The 20,788-nt window shown below is 43.3% G+C and overlaps 1 protein-coding gene across 1 annotated transcript in view; it reads right to left on the bottom strand.

Annotated features, from left to right (window-relative positions):
- Nucleotides 1-20,788, bottom strand: part of LOC143786017 (uncharacterized) — a 376,109-nt gene that overhangs the window by 173,801 nt on the left and 181,520 nt on the right. The window contains exons 34-43 of the mRNA XM_077275186.1: nt 20,101-20,235; nt 16,760-16,879; nt 16,148-16,240; nt 12,581-12,798; nt 10,481-10,674; nt 9,431-9,730; nt 8,865-9,085; nt 5,062-5,223; nt 1,473-1,550; nt 101-472 (exon numbers count right to left, since the gene is read on the bottom strand). Coding sequence (XP_077131301.1) covers nt 101-472; nt 1,473-1,550; nt 5,062-5,223; nt 8,865-9,085; nt 9,431-9,730; nt 10,481-10,674; nt 12,581-12,798; nt 16,148-16,240; nt 16,760-16,879; nt 20,101-20,235 — 1,893 coding nt within the window. The remainder of the gene's footprint in view (nt 1-100; nt 473-1,472; nt 1,551-5,061; nt 5,224-8,864; nt 9,086-9,430; nt 9,731-10,480; nt 10,675-12,580; nt 12,799-16,147; nt 16,241-16,759; nt 16,880-20,100; nt 20,236-20,788) is intronic.

Below are 20,788 nucleotides of genomic sequence, written 5' to 3'. Positions count from 1 at the left end.
AGAAGAAAAATAATACAACTCCTTTAGCTGCTTAACTTAATTAATTCATTGCCGTACAGTGAAGAATGAAACTCAGTCTCTCAGTGGAGGTCCTCTTTACCTCAAGAAGGCTGCAGGAGTTTAGCACCGAGCTGGTCCAGTTTAGATTTGACGATGAACTTCCATTGCTATCACTCCGAACTTCACAACTGGCCTTGAAGACGCATTTCCCAACTGATACATCAAGCAATGCGGCATTTTTGCCCTGTCTGATCGCCACAATCCTCATCTTCCCATCTTTGGCTATCCCAAGGCTTTGAAGTTTAGGTAGTGCGTGTTTAAAGCTTATCTCTATAGTGTTGTGAGGGCCCCATTCAGAGTTGATATTTAGGCGGGCAAATGTGTCACCTGAGGAGGCCAGTCCAAATATGTTGGTCTTGTAACCAGTAGTCAAAAGTGACCCATTGAACGTAGCTTTTACAGGACCTGAAATCTGAACAACATTAGATTAGCATATGATATTATACACAGCAAGAAAAGCACTGTACCATATACTTTTCTCAGTGTTAAACAATGTAACATAGAACTTAAAAGGGTGTCCTCAAGTTTGGAAGTTATCCTCTGTCCATAGGAAAAGGAATAAGTTCCCAATCGTTGGGGGTTCGACTGCTGAGATCCATAGCAAACCTGAGAATTGGGGCTCTGAAGAAAACTGTGAATAGGGTGGTGGTCATTCATGCGCACTGCCTCTCCACTCCTTCTTATGGGAGTGCCAAAGACCAGCCAAACGCAGCACTCGGCTATTTCTGCCGGTTCCATTAAGAATGAATGGAGCTGTACTGCACATGATCGACTACTGCCAATTCACACAGGGCTCTGAGCCCAGTTTCTTTGGATTGGTGGCAATCTTAACAGACCCCCAAACGATTGGGGTTTTATCCTCTTTCCGACGGATGGGGAATAACTTCCAATATTGAGAATACCCCTTTAACCTAATAATGACCAAGAACAATACAGGGATGTCATGTGGTCCTGGGATTTAATTCTGCATTGGCCAGATAGATGACAGAGACAACCAGAGGCCCTGAAGAAAATACAAAACTGGGTTTATATACAGTATATGTCCAAACTTTTGGTCTGTACTGTATATATATATATATATATATATATATATATATATATATATATATATATATAGTCTTACTTTTTCTGTACAGCATACATAGCAATCAGTGACAGCTTGGGACTCCTATCTGTTACTGCCAGTGACTGATCTCATCACCAGAGGTGGTTTGTTTTCCCTGTAATCGGGGCCTCTATCAATGCTCCAGTTTCAGTAGAAAACTACAAAATCTCACATTCCTTCTTTCATAACTATCAAAGCTTTATATCGAGTCAAAATGGGACTCCTGCATCCGTATTTTTTTCTATAATAATTTTCCAAGTCACAATCCGTCTAGACTTTTTAATAGTTTAAATATTTTTTCATTTACCTCGATGACTTTCCGTGTTAGTTCCCCATGACAGTGCCCATAAAATAAGTTAGGAGTGAATTCACCATTACAAATGGCCTACAACATAAGAGAATGAGAAAGAATTACACATTTATCTGCTGTCTAATCAATATGCAAATCACTGATCGGACTAAATAATACAATTCACATTAGCGGTACACTATTATATGGTTGAAGACCACCAATAAGCGCTCAAGACCCTCCCACCCACCAGAGAGGAGAACACAAAAAACCCAGAGTACGAATTCAAAAGAAAGCAGTGGCTAAGAAGTCTATGCTTTCTATTCAAACTGTACCCAGCTCTGTGTATGTGCCTCTGTCTCTTCATTTGAACATCTATCAGGGTGGATTTGAGCAATCGTTGGGGTTCTCAGGACCCATATCCCCACCAACCAGCTTGTAATTACAAGTGCACTGAAATATGTAAAAACATTAGAAATGTTTAGTTACCCTTTCAGTTAGCTTTTTTTAAAGGGAATCTATCAGTAACATTTTGCTATATTGTCTGAGAGCGTCATTATGTAGGGCAAGAAAGCCTGATTCCAGGGATGTGACACTTATTAGACTGTGTGCTATATTTCAATGGAAACAGTGCTTTAATACTACAGGACTACAGCTCAGGTGCCAGGCAGTCAGACTAATCTGCGTAACCCCCCCCCCTCCACTGATTGGCAGCCTACTCACAATGTGCACTGGAAGCAGCCAGTCAGGGGTGTGGGTGGGGTTATACATAGAGCAGAAGACTTAGCTCTGCTACATCTGCATTAGACATTATTTTATGAACACAGCACCAAGAAGCCCAGTAAGTTGTAACGCCGCTGGGTTTATACCTTGTTTCTTCGGTGCTACTTTTGCATGTCTCTGCTTTAACCCTTGCTCCCCTAACTGACTCTGTTACCTGTATGGATGCAGCTCAGTTCCCTGTGCGGCTTGCAAGGTCCTCTGCAGCTGGTGAACGACTTTCCCCGTGTGTTCCGGCTAGCAGTCAATGCCAGGTGCCCTAAGCCACAGTTCCTGTGCTGTAATGGTTTCTGTTTTTGCTTAGGGTGCGCGCGGCCACACCTACCCTGCTTTTATTAGGGTTTGAGTGTGCACCTGTGTTGCTTCTTCAGCCTATTGCTGAGGGGCAGCTCCTATACAAACTCCCTCTTTTCTGTTGGGCGTTGCCAGAGCATTGCATTGTGTTTCTGTGTCTTGCCTTGAGAGTTAGGTATCCAGCTCCCGTTCTGTCTGCAGTATGTTCTGGGAGAGCTGATACCTGTCTTCCACCTAATCTGGGGGCAGAGTACCCAGACCCGCCTATCCTGGAGGCTGCATATCCAGTACCTGACCCTGTGTGAACTGTGTCCTCTGTTATGTTCCTGAAGTCCTTTTGTGTCTGACACTCCATACCCAGTGACTGAACTTCCTGGTGTCCCAGCCGATGACCTGGGCTGCCACGCCAGTGTCCCAGATGTCTATCCGCATTCCTGTGTCTGGTGTCCTGATGTCCAGCCTGTGTCCTGATGTCCAACCTTTGTCCGATGTCTTGATGTCCAGCCTGTGTCCGATGTCTTGATGTCCAGCCTGTGTCCGATGTCCTGATGTCCAGCCTGTGTCTGATGTCCTGATGTCCTGCCTGTGACCCGATGTTCCACCGGTTCCCCGGGGTCCACCCTGTGATGACGTCTGTCCTGGGTCGGTGTCTGATGTTCTCTTGCTGAGCCTGTGCTTGAGGCCTGAGAGAGGCCGTCCTAATTAGCCATTGCCAGATGACCCTGGACTGCATCAACCCACGATGACCCCTGCCATCGTCTGACATAGGTCCAAGGTCAGTGTCTGATGTTCTCCTGCTGAGCATGTGCTGCACCTGAGGCCTGAGAGAGAGGCCGTCCTAGTAAGCCCGTGCCAGATGACCCTGGACTGCATCAACCCGTAATGACGATTGCCATCATCAGACGTCCGTCCGAGGTTGGTGTCTGATGTTCTCCTGCTGAGCCTGTGCTGCGCCTGAGGCCTGAGAGAGAGGCCGTCCTAGCATGTCCGTGCCAGATAACCCTGGATTTCATCAACCTGTGATGTTCTCCTGCCTTCGTCTGTTATCCTGAGACGTGTACCCTACTCTGATGTGTGGAATCGGGATCCTGACATCATTATGTTTTGTTATGTACTGTGTTTTCATTTAAGCAAACAACCTGAAGTTGTGCGGTGTAATCTAGTTCTGCATATTGCCATCTTGTTCACATGCTCAGCTGCCAGAGACCCTGCTCGCTGCCTTTCCCTAGTCTGGGTAGGTCCAGGTTAATCTATGTGGTCCGTGGGTCCACATCGCGTTCCCATTTGGAACGCTCGCCCACGTCATCATGGTTTGGCGACATGGGGGCATCGGCTCGGCCGCGTTTACGGTCGCAGCCGTAACATAAGTCACACATCCCTGGAATCAGGCTTTCTTGCCCTATGTTATGCTGCTCTCAGATTATATAGCTAAACCTAACCTGATTCCCTTTCATTCATATTATACAAACCGGACCAAGCAAAGGACCACACTACAATATGTCATCTAATCGCCTGCTATCACAAAGCATCTTAAAGGTCTAGCTGGTGTATACATGATTCTGCAAGGACAATTCTGTATGTTTCTTGCTCCTACACCAGTCATTCCTGTATATCCCCCCTGTAAGGCCTCATTCAGACATTTTCCAAGTTGCAAATTTTTTTTCACGTACACTACACTACTACTCAGACTCTGGGACCTTGATTTCCAAATGAAATGCAAAATGTACTTTTATCTGAAAACAACACCTTGGACCACTGAGCAACAGTCCAGTTCTTTTTCTCCTTGGCCCAGTTAAGACACTTCTGACGTTGTTTATTGGTCATGAGTGGCTTGACACAAGGAATGCGACACTTGTAGCCCATGTCCTGGATATGTCTGTGTGTGGTGGCTCTGGAAGCAATGACTCCAGCAGCAGTCCACTTCTTGTGAATTTCCCCCAAATTTTTGAATGGTCTTTTTATATCAATTCTTTCAAGGCTGCAGTTATCTCTGTTGCTTGTGCACCTTTTTCTACCACACTTTTTCCTTCCACCCAACTTTCCATTAATATGCTTGGATACAGCATTCTGTAAACAGCCAGCTTCTTTAGCAATGACCTTTTGTGGCTTAGCCTCCTTGTGGAGTGTGTCAATGACTGCCTTCTGGACATCTGTCAAGTCAGCAGTCTTCCCCATGATTGTGGAGCCTACTGAAACAGACTATGGGACCTTTTTAAATACTTAGCAAGCCTTTGCAGGTGTTTTTTGTTAATTATTCTAATTTACTGAGATAATGACTTTTGAGTTTTCATTGGCTGTAAGACATAATCATTAACATTAACAGAAATGAACACTTGAAATGGATCACTCTGTTTGTAATGCCTCTATTTAATATATGAGTTTCACTTTTTGCATTGAAGAACTGAAATAAATTCACTTTTTGATGATATTCTAATTTTGTGAGAAGCACCTGTATGTTTAAAAAGCATGACCTCTCTACCACCTCATCATTCAACATGGCATATGCACTGGTGATTGTGGGTCTGATGCCAACCTTTATGCTAGATGGTATTATATTTTTTATAGAGCTGATATCATTGTGGAAAACGAGACTGATATCGGACGTGCTTCCTGACACTTTCTTCTGAACTTCAAATTTTACATTTTCACCTTCCACTGAAACATTGACTCCGGCATGAAGCTTCTTGTTTGCACTCTAAAATATAAAGCAAGACACACTCTACTTTAATAGCAGAAAAATAAAAAAAAATGTCTTTAGAAAACCAGATGTATATTGAAAATGGATATAAGATATAAGTGATACTGAACCTAGAGTGAAAATGCAACATCAATCAATAATAATATTGGTAACATGTCATAAAAGCAACACACAGAGAGGCCTGGACCCCATTAAGGCCAGTGATCTATAATTCTTTGTAACTGTCAAGCTGCTTGGAAATATGACAGGTGAGGATGAGCAACATTTAAAGATAAGATCAAAAAAGCCCATTAAGAATTTGACAAAATGATATGATCCCTTAGACCCCATACAGAAAGTAGAGAAATGTTAGCCAACCCCTCTTGTGAGGAATATGGTTGGATTTACTGGTAACTTACAATCTTCCTTCAGCATGTCTAGCTAGAACAGGACACCTGGCTCAGTAGATGGTCCAACCACACCAGATAGTATCCAAGCTCATACAAGATGACCTCCTGCAGAGCCCACGTCATGTAACTGCTTTGTCCAGTCTTATAGGCGATCCGATAGCTGCTACTGTGCAGGCGCCGGAGGTGCTGTCTTTCTAGAGAAAAAAAGCCTCCTCCAAAATGGCACCGGCTGCACCTGCGCAGTAACATCTATCACCAATAGCTGCTACTGCGCAGGCGCTGGCGGTGCCATCTTGCTAGAGCAAAAAAAGTTGTCTCCACTAAGATGGCGCTGGCCTCACCTGCGCAGTAGCATCTATCGGCAATCCGATAGATGCTACTGCACAGGTATCGGCAGCGCCATCAATTAAGAGGCAATTTTTTTTCTCTAGCAAGATGGTGCCACCGGTGCCTGTGCAGTAGCTGCTATCAGATTGCCGATAGATGCTACTGCACAGGCGTGGCCGGCACCATTTTTTTTTAGGAATTAATGGATACCATCAAAACAATAATTAAATGCACAATATAGATGCGATCATGGTGCAGCGCAGCCGCTGGTGCCTGCCTGCAGACGGGGATTTATTTTTTAATATACATAATATTCATTATGTAAACTAGGGGGCAGGTCAGTGAGGGATCAGTGACCTGTCAGAAGCCATACTGATGAATACCTAATCAGAGCACCACATAAAGACCCCCCACAATCTGCCCCGGAGCACAAGCATATCATTAACTGAAAATAGAGATTAAACAACAACCACAAGATGGATTTCATCAACATGGTATCATTTTAATCAGTATAACGGTGCCAACCTTACACTATCTGTAGGGTACTGTGCACAAACCTGCTAACAGGTTCCCTTTAATGAGCATATGGAATTATCGTACATCCTAGCCACACACTGGTTACATTTTCCAGATCAATGAAACAAGCCAAACGCCTTCCAGAGTCTCAATCCGTTCTAGCACCCCAGCGTGGGGAGCTACATAGAACAGCTAGTAGAAGCCAGGTAGTGAAGCTGATAAATGCTTGTGCAAGGCCATGTGCTTGCTCTCACGCTAACATTCTGCAGCTTCTGTTGCCTCGCGATGTTCTGCTGTTGCCATGAGGTTCTTGTAGGTAGCCTTGTACCCAGCCTGGACACTGGCCAGAGTAGCTTGCAGGAGGGAATTCGAGCCTGCCTGCAAGGAGGGAAAAGCAGGTGGTGAGCAGTCCACTGCTAGACTTACCTCCAGCGACTGGCTCCTTCGGGAGCCTTGGCTGGACTCCTCTTCTGCTTGAGCAACATCGCCTTCCACCTCCTCCCCCCTATCTGTAGCAATGGCCGTCGCCCTAGCTCTGCCACTTGTGTGACTGGCCCTCTTTGCAATCTTTGGTCACTGACACAGAGCTGCAACTGAGTCACCCACACTCCTTACAGTATTTGTACTCAAACTGTCTAGGGCTGAGCTGATCTTAAGACCCGCTGATGTGGCACCACAGTCGCTCACAAAACTGACAGGCTGAGAGGCTCCTTTCACCAGCACCAGTAAAACAAACAGATCGCTGCCAACCTGTCGAACTGTCACCAGTTCCTCATTAGATATAAGCCCGTTCCATTAACAGGATTATAATAGGCTAGAAACCAGCTCCAGTAGCATGAGAAGTTAAAGACGAGAACACGGATATGTGTATTAGTTGATTGAGATAAAAGAACAACCCAAGGCTAAATTATATAGTTAATCGCCTTAAGGGCAGACTAGACAATACACTATATGCACAATGGTTATATATATACTGTACATTGATCAGATAGCAAATACAGGTAAAGAGAAAGAGTGAGCACATGGCCTTGCAAATGCATTTATCCTATTGGTTGGTCACAAAACTCCACAAAAACTTTTGAAAGATCATAACTTCCAAGTGGAAGGTCATAGGGTGGTGGTTCTGGCTCTATCAGATCCATCTGGGTCCCTGTTACACTTGGAGACCAAACATAGTTTGCTACCTTGCTTCTACTAGCCATTCTGCACATCACCCTACCCTGGGACGCTAGAATGGATCGAGACCTTGGATGGCATTTCGTCCATTCCGGAGATCTCGAAAATGTAACCCGTGTGTGGCTATGATGTACAATAACTTCATGTTCTCCTTAAATCTCCTCATCATATCGAACTGGACAAAGCAGTTACATAGCATGGGCTTTGCAGGAGGTTATCTCGTATTAGATTGGATACTAGCTGGTGTGGCTGGACCATCTGCTGAGCCAGGTGTCCTGATACAGGTACACATGCTGAAGGAAGATTGTAAACTTCCAGTAAATCCCCCCCATATTCTTCACACCTCTGTTTTCAGTGGGTCCTGCTAACCATCTAATGTTTAGGGGGCCTCTCAGGCTTATTGAATATCAAAAACTAATAATTTTGTTCTCCCTGGAGATAAGTCACTGACATTTGTGACCTAGCAGAGGATTACTCTACTGTCCCAAGTTAGAACACATGAACACTCAGCCAAGCGTTCACATAAATGGAGGCGTCAGAAGCCATCGCTGTCAATCAAATAAGCATTATACCATATAGAGTCTACCTATGGGGGAGTGCATTATACATGGAGGCCTATGGGGAGTGCATTATACTATATGGAGGCTTATGGGGAGTGGAAAAATACTATATGGAGGCCTATGGAGAGTGCATTATACATGGAGGCCTATGGGGAGTGTATTATACTATATGGAGGCCTATGGGGAGTGCATTATACTATATGGAGGCCTATGGGGAGTGCATTATACTATATTGAAGACTATCTGGTGTCTTATACTATATGGAGGCTATCTAGCGGGCCATCATACAGTGTGGAGATTACAGTGAGGGGGCCATCATACAGTGTTGGAGCCAAAAAACAGTTTGGGGGATACCAAGAGGTCAGTATACTGTGTATAAGAGAGCATCATGCTGTGTATAGGGGAGCTGTACAGGGGGAGACTCAGGACTTTATTAAATGTATTATACCCTGCCACCAACTCTCTGGAATCAGAAAGTGTCCAGTTTTGGGGTTTGGAGGATTCTCTGTTCCACCAACATCAAATCTTGTCTAAATGTAAAAAAAAAAATGAAGCATAAGAGAGCATATACAAAACGGTAACCAGGCTTGACCTCGATGTCTAACACCAATGCAATTGTTCGTTCATTATGAATTTTTTAAATGTTAATCAAATGCAACGAGATAGATACCTGATAATGGCAGACACCATTTATAGTGTAGGGAATTTTATAACTTTTAAGCTTTTCAATATTATGCTTCAAGCTCATGCCCAGCTGGGTATGTACTGCTGATTTCTCTATACCCATGGACACGCCAATTCTACTGGGTCCAGTGCCCAATACCATGCCACAAGTTTTGTTGTTACTCGTGTTGTTATATGTCAGCTCGAGAGCGCTCTCTACTGGAATTCCTGCCAAATAAGCACAAAATAGTTAGTTCTTCAGGAAGAATTCTGTTTCTGACACTTTGGTGGAAGCTTCACTAAAAAACCATTAACTTGTATAATGACCCATCTCCCACCCTTCATATGACCTCTATCGATCATGTCTTCTTTCCTTTATTGTATCGGCTTTGATTCTATAACTACAGCTACTTTTCTCTAGGTAAAACTGTATGTTCTGTACATAAGAGCCAGTAACTCTAATTTCAGCATTAGTACCTATAGGTAACTGGCCTTAATGTAGATATGCATCCTAATAAACAGGAAGTACAATACCAGCCTAATAAGAATATAATGAAGTCTTCTGTAACATACCTGCATTCTGTAATGAAACTATATTATGTGACAACACTCCTTTAAGACGGTGCTCCTGGTCAGCTGCATTTACCAAGTCCACACACAGCAGTCTTGCATCAATCTGAATGCAGACCTGACCATGTTTATGCAGATCCTCCAGGTGAACATTTGCTCTCAGCTTGGCTTCTGTAGGCAGCGTATGGCTTCCATTTTGGGTGAAACTTATACTAACATTATGAAGCCTGCCACTGAGAAAAATATTTCTGTTCCGGAAATTGATCTGGTAGAAATTTTGCTTCTTTGCAAACTTGATGTAACCTAAAAATACAGTTAGGAGATCATTGGCTTGTAAGTGCATGGTATCAAGGTTTTCTAGTAAGACCTTTAGTTTGCCTGTGCCCAGTTCCTGTTCACAGTTTCCAAGACATCTCCTGGCTGCCTGTGGTTTCCATTCCCCAAATTACATGTCTGATGCTTCCAGTAACTCTGATACCTATCTGTGATCTCCAGGACGTCTCCTGCCTGCCTGCAGATTCCAATAACTCTGATACCTGTCTGTGGTCTCCAGGATGTCTCTGGTAAATTTGCATCTTCCAGTAACTCTGCTACCTGTCTATGGTCTCCAGGATGTCTCCAGTCTTCCTTCTGCTTCCCGTAACCCCGTTACCAATCTATGATCTCCATGATGTCTCCTGTCTGTCTGCGGCTTCCACTAACCCTGCTACCTGTCTGTGATCTCCAGCACGTCTCCGAGCTTGTGCAGTTGAAGCACAGCCCTGCACAACTCCCGTATACTGTCACATACCAGAGATGTCCATTGGACTGAACTGCGGCAATAAGTATATGGTGCTACAGCCTCATTCTTAGAATCAGAAAGATTACCAGATGTTGGACTCACATCAATAGGTATTAGTATATCCCAGAAATCTGAAACACCTAATAAGTCTGACCTCAATCTGACATACATACAGGGGAACTGTTCACACCTTAAATATGTCTTAATGCACAAGCCAGTTAAAAGGAGAGAGTAGTCTTGCAGATTTTAATTTTTCCATAGAGGAATCTTACCTTCATTGATATTCTTTTTTTGCTTTAAAGCTCCTTCAACAGAAAGCTGTTGTGGGACAGTAGCCAAAACCTGAAAGTTGTGTACCAGATTACCAGCAAATGACAACACAAGACCCACTTTCTGCTCTTTGGATCCCGATAAGTCAATTAACAAAGATTTGTCATTGAAATGAATCCTGGATGTTAAAGACATTCTGTCGTAAAAAGACAAATGTGTTAATTATCTGAATCAATCTCAGCAAAAAAGGGAAATTAATCAATATAGTGTTATAGGGTGATATGGAAAATATAAAAGCATGAAAAAAAAAGAGACCTATGAAACAGTAGGAAAGATTCTTTATTCTGAAACTTGGCTAACAAGAACACGTCAGTTCTGTGACCAGATTTCACAATGCTAATTGCATAATTATTAAAGAGATTAGCTCTTAGAGCTAGGTCAATGTATTTACAGGGTGGGCCATTTACTGTATATGGATACACCTTAATTAAAATGCGAATGGTTGATGATATCAACTTCCTGTTTGTGGCACATTAGTATATGGGAGGGGAAAAACTTTTCAAGATGGGTGCTGACCATGGAGGCCACTTTGAAGTCAGCCATTTTGGATCAAATTCTATTTTTTCCAATGGGAAGAGGGTCATGTGACACATCAAACTTATTGAGAATTTCACAAGAAAAACAATTGTGTGCTTGGTTTTAATGTAACTTTATTCTTTCATGAGCTAATTTACAAGTTTATGACCACATATAAAATGTGTTCAAGTGCTGCACATTGTGTTGGATTGTCAATGCAACCCTCTTCTCCCACTCTTGACACAATGATAGCAACACCGCAGAAGAAATGCTAGCACCGGCTTCCAGTATCCATTGTTTCAGATGCTGGACATCTCATATCTTCACAGCATAGACAATTGCCTTCAGATAACCCCAAAGATAAAAGTGTTAGGGGGTCAGATCGGGAGACATTATGGGTGTCAGGTCTGAGCATTCCTAAGTGAACAGTTTCTCGGAAAGTGGATTGGTCGTCATAGGCCAGTTGAATGGCCACCAAGGTCTCCCGATCTGACCCCCTAAGACTTTTATCTTTGGGGTCATCTGAAGGCAATTGTCTATGCTGTGAAGATATGAGATGTGCAGCTTCTGAAACATCGGATACTGGAAGCCTGTGCTAGCATTTCTTCTGCGGTGTTGCTATCAGTGCGTCAAGAGTGGGAGAAGAGGGTTACATTGACAATCCAACTCAATGGGCAGCACTTTGAACACATTTTATAAGTGGTCATAAACTTGTAAATAGTTCATGAAATAATAAAGTTACGTTAAAACAGAGCACACCATTGTTTTTCTTGTGAAATTCTCAATAAGTTTGATGTGTCACATGATCCTATTCCCATTGGAAAAAATAAAGTTGGATCCAAAATAGCTGACTTCAAAATGGCCGGCATGGTCACCACCCATCTTGAAAAGTTTTCCCCCTCCCATATACTAAAGTGCCACAAACAGGAAGTTGATATCATCAACCATTCCCATTTTATTTATTTTATAGCTGTATCCATATAAATTCCCCCCCCTGTACTTTGAAAATCCATGACAGAATGGTTATACAATTCTGATATTAAGATAAGTTCAGCTATAAAATGAAATAGCTCATGAGTCCAAGTATATTCAGCCTTCACCCAGCCTCATTGATTAACAGATACAGCTGGTACTGAGCAATGTGAGATCACAGCAACAGCATGGAGGAGGGACACTGAGGAGCCGACAATCAGGCACACTAGTATTGAGCAAGGCTGTGTACTTTCTAGTGATGCAGCCATCCAGTGGGCGCAGCCATCAAGTGGACGCACCCTCACTCAATACAAGTGTATGAAACAAAAGGCCATGTCCACTATACAGGTTTTAGCCTAAAGTATGACTAATGTATACTTACCCACCGGTCCCAGCTCAGAAACTGGCGAATCCTCGCAGCACACCGTTCGTGCACTGGGGGGATTCAAAAGTCAACAGTTACACAGTGACTGTAGACTTTTCATTTTAAACCAGAAAACCCCTTTAAAATGTTTGCAATCACATATGTACAAAACTTGCTATCATTATATTACCTGGACGGCAGGACTTTCCCAATTATTTTTAAGCCAGCGGTCTGCAGATCGGGTGTTAGAGCTTGTTGCATGGACACACTTGCACCAAGTATTCTGATATGCTTTCGGCTCTCGTGGTTCAAATCAACTTCAATTAATACCATGTCTTTACCATCACACTTTAGAATAACGCTCCCATTGGCACTACTTCCACCATATTTCTTTCCTATTGCTTGAATCTAAACACAGAAGAATGTGAAAGTTACATACAGATCCGGTTAACAAGACACTTAGCATAAGAAAACCTTATTATTAGGAAAACAAAGACCGGAGAATATGACCGAACACAGGGGTGTAACGATAGTGGATGCATGGGTTACTGTTGTACCTGAGCCCAGGAGCCCAACGGGTCCAAAATGTCTCTTTGGCTCACATGAAAAAATGAATACTATTAAGGACCCGTGATAATTGGGGGCTCCTGCTGGACATTTTGCATTAAAGTTCACAAGTGTCTAGTTTGCTACTTATTAATTGACAAATATGTAGTTTAATGCATATGACTTGTTGTACAGATAATCATTAGTTCGAGGCCTAAAAGTAATTTGTACAACACTATTCTAATATTTGTTGTAAGATGTGTGCTGTATGCAGACCTGAAAATAATGCGCTAATTAATTTAGTCTGCTTAAAGAGATTGTCCAATCTTAAAAAGGTTGTCCATTACTAGGGCAATCCATTATCGATCAAAATATTTGGCCCCCATAAGATAATAAAGCCTACACTCACCTCCTGTGCCGGCGCCGTTCCCATGGTGTCGGCACTTTCTCTACCCGGGGCTTCCATCCAGTGTTGTGACAAGTGATGCTGGTACCCGATCAGCACTGGCGTCACTGTCCCCACCTTCAGGCAGTAACGCTGGGCTGCAGTTGATCTCGAACTTCCTCTTCATGTTCGATTTGTCCGAAGGTGGGGACAGCGACACCAGGTTTGATTGGGCACCGGCTTCACGTGTAAAACACCGCATGAGAGCCCCACGGAGAGTGCCGATTTCGCGGGAACGGTGGGGGCATGGGAGGTGAGTATAGGTTTTATTATTTTATTGGAGCTAAGTGTGGGGTGTGACAAGAAGTTGTCCAAGTATTGGACAACTTCTTTAGGCTATGTGCACACTTTGCGGATTTTACTGCGGATCCGCAGCGGTTTGACCGCTATGGATCTGCAGCAGCTTCCCAAGAGTTTACAGTACAATGCAAACCTATGGGAAACAAAAAACGCTGTGCACATGCTGCGGAAAAAAACGTGCGGAAACGCAGCGAATTACATTCCGCAGAATGTCACTTTCACCTGCTCCAATAGGAAAATGCAGATGAAAATCTGCAGAAGAAACCGCAGTAAAAACCGCGATAAATCCGCAGTAAAAACCGCAACAGGTTTTCACTGCGGATTTTGGAATTCCGCTGCGGAAATATCCGCAGTGGAATCCGCAAAGTGTGCACATAGCCTCAGGCTATGTGCACACATTGCAGATTTGACTGTGGAATTTTCTGTGCAGATTCTGCATTTCTTGCCAGAAAACGCAGGTCAGAATCTGCACCTTTTTTCGGTATGTGCACACGTTGCAGATTTTTGTGCAGATTTCTTCCTTTTTTTACCCCTGCAGATTTCTATTATGGAGGGGTGCAGAAACGCAGCAGATCTGCACAAAGAATTGACATGGTCCTTTTTTGAATCTGCTGCGTTTTCTGTGCAGATTTTTCTGCACAATTAGTGTAGCGCCCCCCCCCCCCCACTGCCGCAGGGCCGAGGGGTACCCGGTACCGGGCCTCTGAGTCTCTGCTCTGGGGTTGTCACGGTGGCTAGGCCCGGTCCGTGACCCTGCCGAGGGGCGCACAGTCGAAGATAATGATGATAGATGTGGATAGTGTGGTGGTGCAGTGCAGTAAATAACGAGGACACCAGGTTGCAGTCTCTTTACCTCTTTACTGAAGATCTCTGGGTCCTCAGTCCGGATCCCGGATAACCAGGCTGCGCAAGTCCGGCCGGTCCAATGGCACCTCCAGAGTTCTCTTTGCAGGTGGAAATCTGTGCCTTCCTTCTAGCGCTATGTGTTGTGGTCCTCCCCTGCTGTGCTTACGGAAAGTCCCCACAACTGTTGTGTCTGTTTCTTAAGTTCCCTCACAACACGATTAGATGATGTTCTGCTAATCCTCCGTCCCTCCCTGATGTTACGGTTAGGACGGCACCCGTTTGACGGGTAGGCTCGGAGCTCTTCCGGGACCCTAGAGTCGCCCCTCTCCACAAGTTGCCCCCCAAGACTGCATAGGTGATTTAGCTGAGACAGCCCGCCTGAGACTGACTGTCCTGCCGTAGGTTCGAAGTATTGCCTGAAGCTGTATATAGAAATACTTCCTTTGGCGTTCCGGCCACCGGTTGTTTGCGCCTCAGTAGGATGTTGCCTCGGTCTTACAGCACGACCCCTACTGGTATTCTCCTTCTTGCTTTGATCTCGTTTCTCACTCAGCACAATCTATCTCGCTTCTAATCCTTCCTTGGGCACCGCCGCTATGCTGAGCAGGCACGGTCCCGTTACGTTCTTTCCTGTAGCCAGGCCTCTGTCAGGATCCCACCCCTGACAGGGACCCTACCGAATCTTCCCCCACAACACCCTCTGCCACAAGGTGTTGCCTGGTTCCAACCCAGTCAGCTTTCTCTCTAACTTCCTGCCTGACCCCCAGTTTTACCAGTATGTGAGGAGTGGCCTAATGAATAGAACCCTTAGCTCCCCCTGGTGGCCCGACGGTGAAATATATTGGTGTCTGTGATACCTGGTCAGATGAACTCCTTCAGTGCCATCAGACGTACCATAGCTCCCCTTAGTGGCGGAGCCACAGTACTGCAACGACCAGGACTCTGGGGCGCTGCATTAGCACAGCATTTTTTTTAGCCATTGATTTACATTGTACTGTAAATCACTTGCAGATCTGCAGCGTTTCTGCGCAGAAAAAAAAGCTGCAGTTCTGCAGGAAATCTGCAACGTGTGCATATACCCTAAAGCTACAAGTCTGCAGTCACTTTGTGTAACTGCAGGCTTATAAATCCTCTCATTCCGTGCATTGCGTGCTGTTAGGATTTCCCAGTGCATCGGGAGCAGGTCGTAATGTGATCACAAGTGTGCAATTTGCATACTTCCAGCCAAATTTTGACTAAACATGTCCGGCCTCACTCAATACACTTGCATTGAGCGAGGCCGTGCCAGCCAGCTCCCAATGCCAGAAACTTTTCACAGTGCGCAGTGAACGCAATGTGAGGATTCACAGGTTGCATAAAGTAACTGCAGACTTTTAACTTAAGGCTGGACAACAATAAATGGCGGCATTCAACGTGACAAATACTGAAGTAAAAGGGTTATTTTACTTTTTTCCTATTGTATAGGGTCATGTTTTGCAAATAATTTCTCAGTGATTATATAAAATAATAATAATAATTTTTATTTATATAGCGCCAACATATTCCGTAGCACTTTACAATTAAGCGGGGACATGTATAAAAGCATCAGCTGGCAAAATGTTGTGTTTTATTCAATGTTACCTGAAGATTCTGAGGAATTTTCCACTGATACGGATGGGATAGCTGAGAGTAGAACCCCATCTGATTGAGAGATTTGTTAAACTGAACATGTAGCTATGAAAGAAAAAACATGAAGATAGCAGGAGAAAATATTACAAAAACCACCAATAATTACAGAGACATTTCATTATACACTCCTTTCTACTTGAGACAATTTAGTAATTTCTTTTTTTAATTTTATATTAATATTCTGTTTTTATTGTATATAAAAATATGTCAATTCCAGAGGACAGGAGCACAGGTCTATGTAAATATCTAGGTAGCATGAACAGTGGTAATGAGAATCTTCACAGAGCAATAACAAATAGAAAAAATTTGCATTGACATGCATGATGCAGTAATACATCATATATCGGGTCACTGTCTTTGACGCTGTGTCTATAAAAGTCCAGTCTATCAAAATAAAAAATTTATCAGCCCGATAAAAGAAGTAATAAGAAAAAAACACTGTCAAATTGACCCTTAAATGAGACCAATAAAAACGTCAGTTGGTCACACAAAAAAGGGCTCTCACACAGCTCCATCAACCCAAAAAAGATAATGTTATGAGTCCTGGAAAATTATACTTCATACCTGTAGTATGTTGTTGGAATTGATTATGACTTTTCCTTGTAATCCATGGTAAAAAACATCTTGCTTGTCTTCCTTTGAGTAAACTTCCCCATCAAACCTCAAACTACGTGGAAACCTCAACTGCAAAAGAAGGAACTACATAAGAAAAACATTTTTACTGATTCATTCTTAAACACTCACACAGGAGTTCTCTGAAGCAGCTCGCTGCACTTATGGATGTGTATTAGTGTAGTCAGCAGCATCAACCTAAAGAAGACAGGAAGGAGAGCGCACCCGGTCACTGTGGGCATACACAGCAGGGGGACAGGCGATATCAATGCACATGCGCTCACACACACACCAACAGCATTCAGACAGTGCTCGCTCTGGGAAGTGAGCTAATGTAAGGGGGTTACCTTCTCTGCTCCATGCCTGGAACCACTTAGCTGTGCAGCAGGTTTCCCTGTGGGCAGACTTAGAGACCGGGACAGGAAGGAAGCCGGGCTGAGAGAGGAAAAAGGCACGCGTTCCAGGCCTAGAGCAGAGTGTACTGGAGAGAGAGCAGCGTGTGCATCGGAGAGAGCAGCGGGCACAGCAGGGAGAGCAGCGGATACAGCGGACAGAACAGCACGCAGTAGCGCTCCGGGGAAGAAAGAGAAAGCTCTCGGTCAGAGGACTGAGACAGGAAGATTGTCCAGACAGAGTGCATCTTGTGAGTACATGAAAGCGGACTCTGCTGTGACTGGAGAGGTGCGCCCTGATGCCCGTGCAGAGACAGTGACCCATGCAGAGAGAGTGACCTGTGCAGAGACAGTGGCCCCTAGTACCCACGGTATTAGTGCAGAGCCCCTGATTCCTGTTGGGAGAAACAATAATAGACTGAGCATCATTCTCCTGGGATAGGTTGCACTGTTGAAGCAAAAGACTCAGAGCACAGGGGACCCCGTTTGCCTAGCACCCCTCTGCTCACCACAGTAACCCCTTAAACACCAGGTTGCGGGGTTCCTAGAGACTACACAGCCCACAGATAACAGAGGGATGACAAGTGAAGCTGTTTCTTGGCACCTATGTTGGAGAAGACGACCCTACAAGCAAGTCCTCATCAGACTGATAAGTGTTTTCCCAAGAGATTCCGTTTACTACTGTTATACTGTTTGACTGTCTGGGAACTTATACTGCTTCCCATATATTTTGCACCGATATTTTATCAGTTTATATTCCACTGTTTTCTCCCTGCGAGGAGAATATTGCCCCTGTTAATAAACCCCCCTCAACAGTTGGTCTGTCTGTTCCGTGGTGACATACTCTACCCTGCACTCTATTACACTGTAATGGCTCGACATCGGGTCTCCATTTGGTGATCTCTGGCTGTGTGGTCGGTTTCCCTCTTTGTTGGACCATAGCCTGTGTTGTCTCTGTCCAACTGCTGATAATGCTCTTGTCTTTGCTTTGCTGTGTTGATTCTGTAGAGGTGTTTTCAATTTTCCTTTTTGGTTTGTCCTATCATGTCTTGGGAGGGCATAATTATACTCTCCTTTCACATGTAGGTCTTTACTGGTTATATTTCAAGTTAGATGGATGTTTTGAGTCCCAGCTCCCCAGTCAAGGATTATCTTGCTAAGGTTTTCTCTATTGTTTCCTGTTGTCTCAGGACTTCTCCCATTTTGTTACATTTAGGGTTTGTTGGTTTTCATGCATACCAAAGGTCTTTTTGGGTTCCTTTTTTTACTTTTGTCTTTCATATATGACTGTGTGAACACATCTTTATTCCTGTGTCTCATCCCCTGTCTCCGTGCACTACGTTCTGTTGTTGTGCTTTTGGGTTACACTCTGTGTATAGTTGAGGGTGCAGTTAAGGACACTCAGGGACAGCTGACGTTGAGTAGGGTCACCATTGCGTAATTTTAGGGTGCCAACCTCTGTGGTCAGGCTGAAATAAATCAGGGTCAGGTTACGGATGTGCCTAGTCTATTTAGGAACCTGTCGTGTGGCAGGTTTAACATCTCTCCTGGTTTGTTCATCTTATGTGAGAGTTAGGGCTCATTCATAACATGAGCACTGTCAGAAGTGAGGAAGGTTTTTATAGTAGTTAACTCCTCTACAACATTTTTTAGCCCATTTAAAATGAATTTTGAGGGTGACGGACTCCCTTTAAACCACATCTGTCACCAGATTTCACAATGCAGAAATGATTAAATAAATCATTTAGTCCCAATAAAACTGGTGCATTTATTTTGGAAATCCATGTTAGAAGGACTAGACTATCCTAATATTAAGTTGAAAATTTTATGAGTTCAGCTATAGAGAGAGTTAATGAGCTCAAATGTAACAAGTTGCAGCCTGGCTGACAACTGCAGCTTGTACTGAGCAATGTGAGATCTCAGCAGCAGGAGAAACTCTGGGGACCTATCAATGAGGCTAGGTGGGCGGAGAGTGAGATAAATGGTCAGAAAGGATTATACAGCCATTTTGATGTGAATTTTCAAATTAAACACACCCACCTCATCAGGTCTAAAACATCTATTTCATGATGTATGTCGTTCTTCTTTTAAAATTTGGTGATAGATCTGCTTTGAGTACATAAATAAACTTGTTGGTCTCAGAATTTCACCACTGTACTTGCTGGTGCAAAAAACAGAATTTTCCACCTTGTCTCAACCCTGAGTAGAACTGACCCTGAAGAAGCCAATTGCAAAAGGATGAAGAGCAACAATGGTATTGGCTACCCAATTTTTGCAAAAATGCAAGAAGAAAAAGAAAAGAGAAGTAACAATACTCATCTTTCTAATGTTTAAAATGACAAGCCTTAAGTTAGCAGTTATAGCACGATGTTGCATGGTGGCTCAGTGGTTAGCACCGCAGCCTTGCAGACCTGGGGTCATGGGCACATATGCCATCAAGGTCAATATCTGCAAGGAGTTTGTATGTTCTCCCCGTGTTTGCGGGGGTTTCCTCCGGGTTCTCCGGTGTCCTCCCTCACTCCAAAGATATACTGATAGGGAAATTAGATTGTTAGCCCAAATTGGATGAAACCCTGAATGATTTTTTTTATATGGCTCCCATAATAAAGATTGAAAGAAAATAGCTAATGTTCCCAAACTTCTCTAAAATGTAAAACTTAGAAAAATGCTGAAAAAGCTCCATTGTTTAATTAAGGCCCAGGTTATAGAAGGCTCCACTGCATTGTGTTTTCCGTTGAGTAAGACAATGCCAAGTCACATTGATATTTTATGCCTGTATAACTCAATGGTAATATAGACGTTTAGATGGAAGGAACGTTTGCTTCAGCAGAAAATGTAATTTGTAAGAGACCAACAGTTCAGATATTTTTTCACAAATGAATCAGCGCCAAGTCACATTACCTGGAAAGCGTGAGTCATATCAATTTGAACGGCTTGCAGCAATTCCTTCTTGGTAGATTTGTTCTCAAACTTCCCTGCGAGACCAAAGATATCTTTCCTGTTAACTTTAATGATCGCCTCAGCTTCATGCTTGCCCTGTTGAGGTGTATGAGTAATAAATGAGTAAATTTACTGGCTACATTTAGTCCAAATTCAATATTAATGATAAATTAAACATAGGCAGATTAATAAAAATGTAACCAAGAAAAATCCTCATTAATAATATCATAATAATATCCCTTCCAAACATAAGAATTGCAAACCAAAAAATGACCAAGAAGGAGCATACGGTCAGCTAGATGATATAAAATAATTAGTTTTATTAAAGTTAGATAACATGATATCAAAAATACATAACATATATTACATTAATCAAAATAAGGGAGGACAGGGAGTGCTACCAAAAACTATGCGGCAGGCAGATAGTAGTCACATATATCAATTTATGGCCACAATCAGTGTGAATACCTCTTTAAGACTATAATATTGCTGGTAACCCAGTTTGCACCTATAATCTACTGATTCACAGTCAATTGTGCTATTATGAAGCATATATATGTATCATTGGGCATTAGGATAGTCATAAATATTAAATGTGCAAGGTTAGGAATATAATCTATTACCTGTGGCTATAATCATAGAAAGTGTC

This window comes from Ranitomeya variabilis, chromosome 7, assembly GCF_051348905.1.
Source record: "Ranitomeya variabilis isolate aRanVar5 chromosome 7, aRanVar5.hap1, whole genome shotgun sequence".
Taxonomy (NCBI): Eukaryota; Metazoa; Chordata; class Amphibia; order Anura; family Dendrobatidae; genus Ranitomeya; species Ranitomeya variabilis.
This window is presented reverse-complemented; position numbering and strand designations above follow the sequence as displayed.